Source organism: Calypte anna, chromosome 4B, assembly GCF_003957555.1.
Source record: "Calypte anna isolate BGI_N300 chromosome 4B, bCalAnn1_v1.p, whole genome shotgun sequence".
In the NCBI taxonomy this organism is placed as follows: Eukaryota; Metazoa; Chordata; class Aves; order Apodiformes; family Trochilidae; genus Calypte; species Calypte anna.
The window spans coordinates 9,743,951-9,758,491 of NC_044249.1; the positions used below are offsets into that span (position 1 = coordinate 9,743,951).

At 43.8% G+C, this 14,541-nt stretch overlaps 2 protein-coding genes across 5 annotated transcripts; one reads left to right on the forward strand and one right to left on the reverse strand.

Annotated features, from left to right (window-relative positions):
* Nucleotides 1–4,691: 4,691 nt before the first annotated feature.
* ABRAXAS1 (abraxas 1, BRCA1 A complex subunit) lies at nt 4,692–12,369 on the forward strand. 4 transcript variants are annotated; one of them, XM_030450819.1, is made up of 9 exons: nt 4,692–4,751; nt 5,455–5,545; nt 6,538–6,574; nt 8,068–8,134; nt 8,611–8,804; nt 9,804–9,923; nt 10,218–10,302; nt 10,810–10,918; nt 11,016–12,174. In XM_030450819.1, exons 2-9 carry the CDS (start codon nt 5,515–5,517, stop codon nt 11,438–11,440), a joined length of 1,068 nt encoding a protein of 355 aa, XP_030306679.1. In that variant the 5' UTR covers nt 4,692–4,751; nt 5,455–5,514; the 3' UTR covers nt 11,441–12,174. The 4 variants fall into 4 exon arrangements, with proteins under 4 accessions (XP_030306679.1, XP_030306678.1, XP_030306681.1 ...); XM_030450818.1 differs by having other exon boundaries at nt 4,697–4,831; XM_030450820.1 differs by lacking the exon at nt 4,692–4,751 and adding an exon at nt 4,783–4,831 and having other exon boundaries at nt 5,459–5,545.
* MRPS18C (mitochondrial ribosomal protein S18C) lies at nt 12,125–14,487 on the reverse strand. Its single transcript, XM_030450822.1, has 6 exons — nt 14,407–14,487; nt 14,163–14,224; nt 13,230–13,313; nt 12,707–12,764; nt 12,320–12,379; nt 12,125–12,242 (listed from the first exon to the last, which is right to left on the reverse strand). Exons 1-6 carry the CDS (start codon nt 14,459–14,461, stop codon nt 12,166–12,168), a joined length of 396 nt encoding a protein of 131 aa, XP_030306682.1. The 5' UTR covers nt 14,462–14,487; the 3' UTR covers nt 12,125–12,165.
* Between the last annotated feature and the right edge of the window lie 54 nt (nt 14,488–14,541).

Here is a 14,541-nt window from a genome sequence, read left to right on the forward strand (position 1 = left end):
CCTGCTCCCTCCACTGCTCTACAAGAAATAAGCCAAACTGTATCACAGGGTTACAAAATGCACTGTGGTGAAGCAACAAGTCACCTACCTTTACATCTATTTGACTACAGAATTTAAATACAATGGATAAGCAGGTCTCTCCTTCTATCTTATGAAATGCCAATCATTTAACAGGCATTTTTAAAGAAAGACCCAGTTCAGCCCCTTACAATGACCATTCTCCTTCATTTTTGTATGTATCACAGAAGAAACAAAGGTGAATAATTATCTCTAGAACCTAAAAGGAGCCCACTAGTTGCTCATGTGCAACCTTAAAACAGTACTAATAAACTAACCTTGGTGGAATGACCATTTAGGGCCTACCTTCTAAGACAGCGATACACTGATCCACAAAAGACCCTTCCTTCACTCATGCTAGCATTAGCTTGTTTGTCTAAAGCTGAGGCTGCCCCTTTAAAATATTCCCATCCCCATGTACTGTTGTTTGGTTTGTGCTGTGGAGCAGCCCTGGTACACACAAGCTTTATTTCCTGAGAAATGAAAGCAGACCCAAAGATCCTCTGTAGAAAGTGCACCCATACCATTTAGCACCAGAAGCACATGTATCAGAGCAGAGTGTTAAGTCCTCCAGGGGAGACCATGCATGCAGGCACCACGAAGCAGGCTCCTGACATGTCACAAGCTCTCATGATTCCATGATATGTTTCTCGTGCTCTATAATGACTCAAGCGGCTTTTCTATATTCTGATTTACCACTGGATGCCATGCCTCAGATCTTTGTAACTATATTGCATCTTATTCAGCTCTCTTTACATAATTTGCATCTTATTTTCATGAGACCTTAAAGTGTAGTTATAGTTATTATTATCTATTATTATAGTAAGGTTATAGATCTTTCATTAGACCTTATAATGGCTTTCCAATACCTGAAGGGGGCTACAAGAAAGCTGGGGTAGGGCTTTTGACATGGGTGTGTAGTGAGAGGACAAGGGGAAATGGTTTAAAACTGAAGAGGGGAGATGTAGGTTGGACATTAGGGAGAAATTCTTTCCTGTGAGGATGGTGAGACCCTGGCCCAGGTTGCCCAGGGAAGTTGTGGCTGCCCCATCCCTGGAAGTGTTGAAGGCCATGGGGCCTTGAGCAACCTGGTCTGGTACCCAGCCTTGGCACAGGGGATCAGCACCCATGTTGTGGGCGGGAGGGTGGAGGTAGTTTGTGGGACCTGGTATGAGGCAGTAAAGGGAGAGCAAGTCAAGGGTTGGTAGCACAACAGGAAGTAATAGGGAGGTGTGGGGTGACTCTCCCAATAGGGTGCCTCAACACGAGACACACAAAAGAGGGATTGTTGCTTAAAAGCACAGACTTCTATACCCTGGGGGGAGGAAGAAATGGTTTCCTCTTCTGCGTAAGAGAGAATTATTTTTCATCCTGTGAGACCTTATCATTTGTATTGCCTGTCTAACCCTTGAAAAGACATATTCTCCACTGCACCAGGAGCACAGAGAGATGCTGTAGTTCTTCCCCACCACCTTCCAAAAAAAAGACAGAGCAAGTGATAGGGTCACTGCAAAAGTCACAAGACACTGAATGTGCAAAACTGTTTGTTTGGAAGAACAAAATCCAAAGGGATGCTGGTGACACAGGAGGAAATCAAGAGCAAAGATCTCTTTAATTTAACCAGTCTCAAGGATGTACCAGAAAGCATAAGAAATTAATTAGAAACAATATATTCTTGGCCTTGGGGAACATAAGAAGGAGTAGGTGTCAGCTGCCTATTCTTGGCTCTTGACCCTTGAAGTCATTCTACTAATTTCTGATTATTAGGCAATGTTTTGCAATTGCCTGAGGAAACTGGAATTATGACCCATTTATTTTTTCACCATAAGGAGAAGAAAACACAGCACTGGCCTCTGCCTATCTGTAGCAATGTACATGGAAGGGTTAGATTAGGTATAAACAGCCTTTTCCTGCCTATGAGTGGTTATTCAGCAGGCATCTTTCAAAAAGGTGCATATATAGAGATAAAAAGATGATGAAGGGAGGGAATCTCCCTTATGAGGAAAGGCTGAGGGAGCTGGGACTCTGCAGCTTGGAGGAGAATGAGGGGTGACCTCATTAATGTCTATAAATACGTGAGTGCCAGGAGGATGGAGCCAGGCTCTGCTCAGTGATGTCCAGTGACAGGACAAGGGGCAATGGGTACAAGATGCAGCATAGTAGGTTCCAAATACGTAAAAGGAAAAATTTTTTCACTATGAGGGTGACAGAGCACTGGCACAGACTGCTCAGGGAGGTTGTGGAGTCTCCTTCTCTGGAGACATTCAAAAACCCTCCTGGACTTGTTCCTGTGTGACCTGCTGTAGGTGACCCTGCTCTGGCAGGGGGGTCACTCGATGATCTTCTGAGGCCCCTTCCAACTCCTTACTTTCTGGGATTTCTGTGAAAAGATGCCTGGGAGATGTCATCAAGGAGAGTTTGCAACCAATCCCAGTCTGCCTTTCTTGTACTATCTCTCTTATAAGAATAACAGATAGGACATCATATATCCTTATTAGATACCTGTACAAAAGGGCACTGACACATGAACTTCAGCCAGGTTGTGCTTCATATGTTGAAATAATATATCCCTTACATCTTAACAAAAGGCATTCTTACCTGAAGCAAATGACAGTAGGCTTCATGACTCTCAATCATGGTCAATCTTCTATCAGTTCATTTTTTTTTACAGTAAGTACACAGCTCATACAAATTATCTGTATGTGTATCACACAATCCTCCCACTTTGAAGACATGAATGCAGCCCTCTTCACCCACACTCCCAGATGGGTGATGTGGGCCAGGCAGCTTGTCTTAAGTTCTGGTTTGATGCTTTACTAAATCTTAGTACAGATTAATCAAGTGCTCCTAAAAGCACATATCCTGACTTTCAGCCTGTGATGCAGAAAGAAAAGGGTTTAGAGTTACAAAGACTGCAAACTGAGCAGGCTTTTATGGTTGATAGAGGATGAGGACCTCCCTGATTCCTTAGAAAGTGCCTGCTATCAAACAAAACCAGCACAGAGAATCCTGAAATTAAAAAGCTGTAAATTTCTTCTTAGCGGTTTTATGGCTGCCAGGTTAGAAATACACACATGATTTTGAAATAAAGTAATGACAAAAGCATAGCCTATAGTAACCCTAGGTGATTATAATACTAAAATACACACCCACTTGTGAATGACAAGCCTGCTAATCAGGTAACCTCCCTAAATATTTTTAAACGTGAGCTTAGATGCATGTAGATAGTTAGAAGTGGTGAACGAATCATTATTAACCAATCATGTAGTTTGTGTATTGTTGCTAATTCATATAAAACACCCTATTTCCTGACAGGTGTGCTATCTTTGGAAGTTACTGCCTGGCACCATCTTCTGCACAGAACTGGAATAAAGCAAATCACAAACCTGCTATAAGGTCACATAAGAGCCTCCTCTTCTCCAGGCTGAACAACCCCAGCTCCCTCAGCCTGGCTTCACAGGGCAGGTGCTCCAGCCCTCTGAGCATTTTTGTGGCTCTCCTCTGGGCATGGTCCAGGAGCTCCATGGCCTTCCTGTGTTGGGGACTCCAGAACTGGACACAGTACTCCAGGTGGGCTCTCACAAGAGCAGAGCAGAGCAGAGGAGGAGAATCCCCTCCCTCGACCGCTGTCTCTGCTTCTTTTGATGCAGCCCAGGACACAGTTGGCTTTCTGGGCTGCAGGTGCACATTGGTGGCTCATGTGCTTCTGCTCCACCACCACCCCCAAGTCCTTGTCCTCAGGGTGCCCCCAGTCCTTTCTCCTCCCAACCCGTACTGATGCATGGGATTGTCCTGACAGACAGGTGCAGAACCTTGCACTCGGCCTTGTTGATCTTTATGCAGTTTGCACAACCCCACCTCTCCATCCTGTCCAGGTCCCTCTGGATGGCATCCCTCCCCTCCAGCCTGGTGACTTCACCACACACTTTGGTGTCATCAGCAAACTTGCTGAGGGTGCGCTCTATTCCACTGTCCATGTCACTGACAAAGATGTTAAACAGCACTGGTCCTAGCAGTGAACTTTGGGGAGCACCACTTGTCACATATCTCTATTTGAGAAAGAAAGGAAGCTTTTTTTTACAGGAGTGTTTAGCAAGTGGAGAAGGGGAAATGGTTTAAAACTTGAGGAGGGGATATTTAGGTTGGACATTAGGAAAGGGGAGATTTAGGTTGGACATTAGGAAGGAATTCTTCCCTGTGAGGGTGGTGAGACCCTGGCACAGACTGCCCAGAGAAACTGTGACTGCTCCATCCCTGGCAGTGTCTCAGGTCAGGTTGGATGGGGCCTTGAGCAACCTGGGCTGGTGGGAGGTGTCCCTGCCCATGCAGGGGGTTGGAACTGGATGATCTTTAATGTCCCTTCCAACCCAAACCATTCCACGATTCTATGAAGTATTTCGCCTTTGTGTGTCGAATGTTTTTTCCACACCGAGTGAAGAGCTCAGACAAGGGCCGTTCCTGCCGGGCCGGAGGCGGGAGGAAGGAGGGCAGCAGCCGCAGAGGAGGCGAGGCCCTGGCGCCGTGCTGGGAGGGCGGGCGGCTGAGGAGAGCCCGGGCCCGCACCCGTCCTCCTCTGTCCCCCGCTGCCCCAGGGAGGGGACCGGGGCCGGGACCGGGTCCTGCCCTGCTGCCGGCGGCCGCTGGGGGCTCCCGCCGCGGCCCGGCCCGGCGCGCCATAGTCGGGGGCATGGAAGGTGAGAGTACTTCGGCCTTACTCTCCGGCTTCGTCTTCGGCGCCCTCGCCTTCCAGCACCTCAGCACCGACTCGGACACGGTGGGTGCCGGGGGCTCCGCCGCCGGGAGGGGCGGGGAGGGGGCGTGGGGAGCGGAGGAGCGGGCGCTATGGCGGAACCCGCCAGGGGCCTCCCGAGTCGCCACCACGCGCGTCCGCAGCTGCCCGCCCCGCAGCCGCTCGGGGCCTCCCCGCGTTGCCGCTCGGGGCCGGGCGCTTTCCCTGCTGGCTGGTGCCGGGTGTGGGTTTTAAAACCAGGAGGGATGGGGTGCCCAGCGCCTGGGGTCTGCCAGGCGGGCAGGAATGCCGCTCAGGCCTGGGTCTGAGCCTGGGCCAGGGGATGAGGGGAAAACGGGGAATGGAAAGCAGCTGAGTACACATCCCGACTTATTGTTTTGGTTTTGTCCTTCGGTTGGTTGGTTGTTTTACTTACATATGGTCAGGTAAGGAAAAACGACTGAGAACCTACTTTGTGGCTTCTTTCTTTAAAAAAAACAAAAACAAAAACAAAAACAAAACAAACAAACACAAAACCAACAAAATAATTCATTTGACAGCCTTTTTTCCCTTCTTCTGAAGATGGCATTTACCCTGTTAACATGACACAGAAGTCCTTTTCGGTGCTGCTGTTCATGTGGGCTTTCTGTTTCTCTCCCCCTGAAAAGGAAGGATTTCTCCTTGGAGATGTGAAGGGAGAAGCCAAGAACAGCATCACTGACTCACAAATGGATGATGTTGAAGTTGTCTATACAATCGGTTAGTGTGTGTCCACATTTTTAATACCATGCTTGACTTCAGGCAATATACAACTGCTGTACAGTTTTGAACAAGGGTAGCAAACACCTTACAGCAAGATCAAAGCATCCAGATGGTGGGGTCCATGTTGACAAAAAAACCCCAAAACATATGGGTTATTTTGTAACATTTTAATTGCTAAAAAAAGATTACAATTTTACGGTATGTGTACATGCACAAATGCAGCTGTACAAAATAAAAGAGAACAGGGCAATCCAGTAGATACCTTCTTTCCAGATTTTCTGAAAATATAGTGGGGAAAAATTGCATCAAATTTTCTAGTTTTAGTGTGAGCCACAGTTGAAGTGTAACAGCTCACAGCTGAACCAAAAACGTGGTGAATTTTTTGATCACATTACCTGGAGTCCTATCATCACATCCTCATGGGCAGTTGTTTGCTCCACAGTCTGGGTTGATTTTTTTTTTTTCAGTTAACTTGTGAAAATGAAAGTACTGGGCTATTCAGATAAAGAATTTAGAACACTATTGGATCACTTACCATTTTTTTCTGGTAGTCAGTCTTCCAGTTCTCCTTATTCTGCCTCATTCCTCCATTTTAATCCTGTTCTCTAGCCTCATCTTACTTACTGACAGCACCCATGCCTTGTTGCAGAGTAATTCAAGTGAAATCTTTCATTTTACATGCTACTCCTGTTCTTGATAGAAGGGAGGGAAAAATAAAGTGCCTGATATGATTTTCCATTTGATAGAACAGAAAAATGCATTAAAAATTCAGTTCATGTAGGTGTTCCCCTTTATATTTTGAAAACTAATTAAAATATTTTAAAATATTTCTCAAGCTTATCTAATTTCAAGTTAATGGATTTTATTTTAAGAAGTTTTATGTAGAATTCTTTCCTGGTTCTTCTGTCAGCTTAATTTTGATCATAGCACACAGGAGAATATACATCTTGAACTGATGAATCCAGAGTAATATTACCTTCTCTTTCCAGATATACAGAAGCATATTCCGTGCTACCAGTTGTTCAGGTAAGAATATTAAGAGATAGTTAAAAGTTAAAATTAACTCTTGACTTGAACTCTTCAAGAGTTGAACTTATATTACATTACTGAGAAAATCACCCAGCTGTTAACTACAGTAGCCTTATGAACCCCTTGGAATTACAGATCCAAAATACTTGGGTATTTGGGTTCTTTGTGTCCTTTTTTTTGGTGTTTGTCTATGCATATAAAAACAGAGGAGTGGCATACACTACCTTCTGGTGAGCTATCATTACAAATAAACTACAGAATAATGTCAACACACTGAAAAAAAAAAAAAGCAAAAAAAAAAAAAGCATAGCTTTTCTAAAAGCACATTTCCTAGTCCTTCACCCTTTAAAGGAAAGAAAAACAACAAACAAGAAACTAAAAGGTAGCATCAGCTATAAGCTGCTGAGTGTGTCAGAAAAAGAAGGACTTGTTAGCCCCATGGCAGGAGTAGTTTCAAGGACAAGTATTTAGAGTTCCATCATAGATTAGAACACAGCTGTGCAGGTTTACACTCCTGTAAGGGGAGAATAGCAACACAATTTTCTTCTCAAATCTTTCTAAAAATTAATCAACTCAGATGTCATTAGGCAGGCATTTCATATCAAATTAAAGGCATCTTATTGTAAAGGGAGTAGTTACTTGAGCACACATGGAGCTTCCTAGGTCCAGCACACACACCAGCTGAGTCCTTGCCAGGACCAGAGTCTGTTCAGAGCAGGAGACTTCAGTGGGTCCACAGATGCCCCTTTTGACTTCTTTCACATACCCATTCTCACTCTCAAGTGCTTCTCTTACCCTCAGGTTTCACCCTAACTTTCCCAAATCAGAGCCTCTGGTATGAAGTCTTATAAACTAATTAAGTGGTACAGCAGTAGATACAGATTGAGTTGGATGCCTCCACAGAGGGACTCTGAACAAAGAACTCCCTAGTCAATTATACCCTTGCAGTGTAAGTTTCCCACCCCTCACACATCAGTTCAAACCAACAGTAATGTTGGGGTCTGGGGTCTTATCTTTATTGGGTCCCTCCATTGTCTCTAGGTGGGCCATTTTTCTTGTCTTTAAGGTTGCAGTTTCCTGTTGATGGTTCCAGCTTCTGGCTGGAACGATCTCTGGGGCCTGCTTTTACTTGACTAGGTAAAAATTGAACATAAATTCAACATACATAAGGGAAAGTTCACAGCTTATGGCCAGAGGTTTCAGCAATTTAGCTGCTGATGCTAAGCAAGCTACTAATGGTAACAATCCCTAACACTACTGTTTGGTAGTTGAGAGAACATAGATGCTACCTTTAACTTGTGTCTACTGATGCCACAAGGAGCATCTGAACTTTACAAGACCCCCTACTAGTAATGAAACTAACTGCACTGTCCTAGCAGAGAAGCTGTGTCAGCATATCTTTAGGGCTACCAGAAAAGAAAAAAGGTATTAAAGTGATTGTTTCTGTAGTAGCATTTTTTTTTCTCTTAATTGTCCTAATTTTCTTCTAGCTTCTATAATTCTGCAGGAGAACTGAATGAACCTGCCCTGAAGAAAATACTGTCAGGCTGCAAGAAGGTATTTTATTTTCAAACTTAATCCATGTCAAGGAGCTTGCTTAGATTTTGGGGGGGTATTCTGTATACATCTTAAGTTGGTGTTTTTTCCTCTTATCTTTTTTTCAATCCAGTATCTAGACACTCACATTGCTGCATCATCTTTTCCTCATGAAGGAAGTTAAGGTTTTGGATAGGGTTTGCCTGCATCAAAACTTTATTTTTTCTCATTCATTTCTCAGGTGAGCAGTTCAGATATCCCAAAGGGATTCTACTGCTTTCTAGCTTAAGATCAGTTGAGGGCAACTCATTCAGGTGGTTAAGCACCACTTGACAAAAAGATTGTCATCTCTACAGAAAAAGGTTGCACAAGGGCAAAGTAGAAGCTGGAAAAGAGGAAAGAGGTTGCAGGCTAACTGATTGACTATGTGCACATCACCAGACAATGCAGTCTGCTTCAGTCTGGCACAGTAATAATGAATTTTCTTCTTCCTGCAGAGTGTAATAGGATGGTACAAATTCAGACGTAACACAGACCAGACCATGACATTCCGGGAGAGACTTCTTCACAAGAATTTACAGTCTCACCTATCCAACCAGGGACTTGTATTTCTTCTGTTAACATCTAGTGTGATGACAGAAAGTTGTTCTACTTACAGACTGGAACATGCTTTACATCGGCCACAAGAAGGGTAAGTGGTTTGTTCTCAAGTTTTAACAAGCAGTAGCATAGCATGTGCTGTAACTTTGAACAGTTTCCTTTTTTTCTTCCTTGCAAGTGAATTACTGTTAACATTGTTTACTTCATCCTTGAAAGTTGCACCCCAAGTAAGATGATTCCTTACATTGCTAGAGTCCAGTTGAAATCTTGCCCTGGAGTTCAGTTGAGGAATTTGCCTTTAGAACTTCTGTAGTGCCAGTGTCAACAGACAGACACTGTCAGTTCATTTATGCATATAAGCTGTTCTTGATCAGTTTGGGTTTGTGTATAGGATTTGAAATATGCATGGTGTTCATTTTCACATATCATTAAAATATTTAAAATTAGGTGACCTTATAGCAACCTTCTAATATCTGAAGGGGCTACAAGAAAGCTGAGGTAGGGCTTTTGACACGGGTGTGTAGTGACAGGACAAGGGGAAATGGTTTAAAACTCAAAGAGGGGAGATTTAGGTTGGACATTAGGAAGAAATTCTTTAATTTGAGGGTGGTGAGGCACTGGCACAGGTTGCCAAGAGGAGTTGTGGATGCCCTCTCCCTGGCAGTGTCTGAGGCCAGGTTGGATGGGGCTTGGAGCAACTTGGTCTGGTGGGAGGTGTCCCTGCCCATGCAGGGGGTTGGAACTGGATGAGCTTTAAGGTCCTTTCCAACCCAAACCATTCTGATTCTAAATGGGTGGTACCTTTGCTTGTCTTCAGAAACATGCTGCCTATAGGCTAGGCTTATCAAGAAAGTATTGCCTTATTGTATGACTCAAACAGGGAAAAAAAAAAACAAACTAGAGGCACAGTTCAGTCTTGTTGCTCTTGCAGTTTGCCTGTAGCCACAAGGAGCCATCTATGTGTGATGTAACTAATTTAGCAAGAATGTCTTGGAAACCTCCACATGGGATACTCAAGGATCAAGAGCATTTAACTATCAGAGGCATTTAGATGTAAATAAATAATGTTGTCATACTCCTGCTTTTTAAGTCTTTTCCAGAAAGTTCCTTTGGTGGTAACCAACTTGGGTATGGCAGAACAGCAAGGTTACAGAACAGTGTCTAGTTCCTGCATATCTTCTAGTTTTGTGAGAGCAGTAAGACAGCACAGGTACAGTATCTGCTGTATTTACTGACAACTATAGCTTTCAGTTAATATAGTTATCTTTCTACAAAAGTATTTAAGTCCTTTGCAAATGCTCCCCTGCTTGTTGTTTCCTGAAATCCCTTTCCAAGGTACTTGGAATTTAGTTCAGTCCCATAGTTTGTTGTAAGGGCTGCTGTCTGTCTCAATATAAGCATGAAGTGTTAAAGCTCTGAATGCTGCTTTGTTCATTAGAGCTCCCCCTAATTAAGCACTGGGATAGTTATCTTGCAATGATACCATTATATTCATGGTCCCCAGGTCAGAATTCTTTCATGAAGATGGATCCTTACAAGAGGTTCATAAGATAAATGAGATGTATGCCACCTTGCAGGAGGAACTGAAGGTAAGTCAAGCATGCCTGGTGATACAGTCACTTTCAGCAGCACTTCAGAACCAGGTCAAGCAGTGGATAGACTGTCTTGCACTCACTGAGAAACAAAGAGCATACTGAAAGATCAGGGAGTTCCATTTAGAATTAGTAGTTGAAGACTATTCAACTGCTACAAGACTATTAATATCCAAAGCTGGAGACCTAAGTTTCCATTTCGTCATGAGTACACTGATAAACCCTCAAGTCCACTAATAAATTCTTATGTGAGGATTCTTTTGAAGGAGTACTATCTGTAGTTTGTTCTCCTTTGTTTAGATGGGAACAAATAAAAACATCTTGCACCTCATTCAACACAAGGTTTGTTATCTCTAAAATCCATCTCAAGCTTATTCCTTAAGCTTTTTACTACTTTGTATCCAGCTTAAAATCTTAAGTATCTTTACAGATTTTCCAGCAAGGTTAAAGCCTGCTTCTGTGGATAACTTGTTAATTACATTAAATACTTCTTTTTCCTTGCAGAAAATATGCTCTACAGTAGAAGTCAGTGAACGATCTGTAGAGAAACTCTTAGCAGAGGTGAGCCAATTAAAAGAAGAAATAAAGAGGAAAAAGCAACAGAGTTGTTCAGGTAAGTTAAAGAAATGTAATGCCAGTCTTTCATAAGGGTTCCAAAGTTGAAACCAATAGGTTGAAACAACAGCTTTGTTGTTGTTGTTGTTTTCCAGAAGACAGAGACCACCCAGGACATCCAAAGGAGAATGTTCTCCTTTGTCAGGCACTGCAAACATTCTTCCCCAATTCTGGACTTCAGACATGTATAGTTTCTGTCAAAGGCCATCAGATATCCAAGAACTGCTGTAACATTGACCATAACATAAATGTCATGGACAAACTGACTCTGATGGCAGAGGACAGAGACTTCACTGAAACTGAAACCAGACGCCTAACCAAGCGGAAAGTCAGAGGGACCACAACAGCATCAAAGTCATTCAAGAAATCCAGATCACTGCAGCTTCACCAAAAATTACTTCAAGACCAAGAGGACAGTGACCAGGAAAGGAAGTTCATGTTGAGTAGCACTGAAACAGATGAGGATGTCTTTGAAAAAAATAGAGACACAAATGAATACCCACACTCTCCTACTTTCTGATCTGTTAACGATTTGTCCAGATGACTGCACCAAAAGCTACTGCCAGCATATCTGAGTGACAGCTCACTTCACAGCACTGCAGGGATGAAAGTAACATAGTGCATTTTTGCAAAACATACAGGTTTGTTTTGCTATAATTTGTTTGGTTTGGGCTTTTTTTATTGTTGTTTTTATGCCTTCAGTGCATGAATCCTGCTTGCCATAAAGACAAGTCCAGATAACAGTCCCCCATCTTGCCTTTCAGTTAGGTCTGTATTCTCTATCTCAGGTTTTAAAGACTATGCAGAGTAATCCAAGATAAAGCTGCTGTTGAAGCAGCAGTACTACCCTTCCTTCAGCAGAAGCCGAGGCAAAGAACATCAAATGAACAGATGTAATATCCTTAATTAGTTGTCTGCACTAAACTAACAATTTAGGTACTGAACTTTTTTCTTAGGAATGCACTACTTGTTCATTTCACCCCCACCCTTCCCACCAAGCAAGGAAAAAAGCAGCCACCTGAACCTGGCAAGCCCTGTGGGCAGAGGAAGTGACCATAGAGCTGCCAGGTTCCATTCCTGCTTTCATCTTTCATGCCTCCTTCAGACAAAACATTCTGCAAAACTGACACTTCATAGAAAAGCAGCTGGCATTCACCTTACAGCCAGGGATGTTAGCCAACCATATTTCCAGTAAACAAAAATATAAACATGAAAACTTTTAACTGTTTATTTCTTTATAGTGTATTAATCTGGATATTTGATATTGCAGATCTTGGGGTCTGTGAGAAATACTGGGTTCTTGTACAAAACGGGCATGAATCCTGTAAAAAGAGAAGATGGAGGTTTTCTTAATAGAAATATAGGTTTGACTTGGCCACACTCAAAATCAGTCACTCACCCAATACATGAGCTCTTTTAATGGCTTTTGAAACTTCTTTCTGCTTCTTGTTGCACAAGCCTAACAAAAGGAATCGTTTTCAGTTTCTTAAATTAACAGTAACCAAACCAAGAGTTTTAAGGATGAAACGTTTATTCTCCCTAGCTTTTTGTGTAAGTCTTCCTAAAAAATGGCATGTGTGTTTATACTGTTAAAGGCAAAATAAATATAACCAAGGGACACTTTCACTCCTTGATGAAGGCTACTAAGTCAGGGGAGTTTTATTACAACATGTCTAGAGTTGGAAGTAGTTAATTTTAAAAAGACATCCAATACACAGTTACTCAGACTCACTAAAACATTGATTTACATTAACTAGTAAGTTACTTAACTGAATGCTTCACATACCTGTTATATGCCTGCCATAAATGCGGCCAGTGTGTGGAGAAACAAACTGGGAAAGAAGCTACTTAAAAGGAAGAAATCCAAAGTCAGCTTAAGAACTCCTTTTATAGAGCTTTAGTTCATTTTACAACTTGCATTCTGGGTTTTGTTTGTTTTTAATCTGCTTTTACAAAGCTCAGTTCTGCCTGAGGATGGGAAAAATAATAGCTGGGAGTTAGGCAGTATTTTTTATGCCACAACATTTAAGCTACTTGACAGTGGAATTAGAATTGAGGACTCTGTTTGGCAAATAACAAAGCTGTAACTTTGCCAAAGGGCTATGAGATTGAACAGTTTATCACAACTACATGATTTGACCCTATCTCCTCACATTTTTATGTTATAAACCCATTCATTCATTCACAATTGTTCACTCATATGAATGAATACAAATTAATTATTCTCAATCCTCGTGGGTTTCCCACACACACATTTTAAAATAGTGAAACTATTACCTTCATCTAAAGACAGAAATTTGCAGACTCACCTGCACATTCTTGTAGTCCACTTTTATCCCACATAAGACACATCTTTTAGGAGGATCTTTGTAGGGGTTCTCCATTGTTATGGGCTGAAACCAGAGATTTATGAACAGAAGATTCATAAGAAAATAAGAAATGTTTGTTATTTTTGTCCCTTGGGGCAAACATGCCACAAAACCAAAGGAAGACTTTAGTGCATGATTAAGTAACTTTTCAGTAACTTTGTGTTTCTCCAGCACAGTGATTGGTGCCTGGCAATCTACAAGACATCAAGCAGCTACACAGCTTTTTACATCTTAAGAACAATGTAACAGATTAAAGCAATTAACAAGACAGCACTTACATCCTTTACTGAGAATGCACTGTCTACAGAGGCTGCTCGTGAAGTTGTTCTGTGTGATAAGTAACGAGATTTTTTTTGAAAATAATTTCAAAGCAAGGGCTGGAGGGAGCCCCTCTGAGCTCACAGACATTCCCAAATATTCCCTGAGCCCTGAAAAGCTCCTTGAGTTTCAGAGCACACCCAGCACCAAATCCCCACCAGCCACGAGTGAAAGGAGAAACTTGTATTTCGCAGACATGGGTAGAACGTGGGCAGAGCATCCTTGGGAGTTTCTGCTGGCAGTGAGCAACACATTCTTAGGGCAGAACCCCGAGACCCCGTGCGGCCGCGTGAAGGGTTTCTCTCGCCAAAGGCTTTGCTCCACACGCGGGTTGCTCAGGGGGTTCGGGTGCCCGCAGTGGAGCTGTTGGGTGACTGACCAGCGGGTCCCTCACTTCGGCACCTGCTGACACCCTCAGCGCTGGGTTCCGGCACCCGAGGCCCGAATTCAGGATTCTCCGTGGCCCGCGCGGCACAGAGAAGGAACCGAAGCGTTTCCGGGCACTGCTCCTGCCCGAGGGCAGCGGGACGGGAGGGGCTGCGCTCGGGGCCTCACCTGATCGGAGCTGCCGGGCAGCTCAACGTGCTGCAGGCGGTGCGGCCGCTCCCACAGCGCGGCTGCAAGGAGAAGAGCGGCAGGGTTTAGGGAACAGCCCTGACGGAACAGCACCCCCGCGGCCGGTACCGCCGTGAGGAGGGGAAGGAGGGGAAGGAGGGGAAGGAGGGGAAGGAGGGGAAGGAGGGGAAGGAGGGGAAGGAGGGGAAGGGGGAACGGGGGAACGGGGGAACGGGGAACGCACCGGGCACCAAGCGCCACCAGGGTCTGCCCGTCAGTCCCACCACCCGCGCCGCCATTTTTCCCGCTGGGCGCCTACCGATAACGTCACTTCCGCCTAGCCCCCATTCCATCCCACTACGCCTGCGCCCTGGACCAC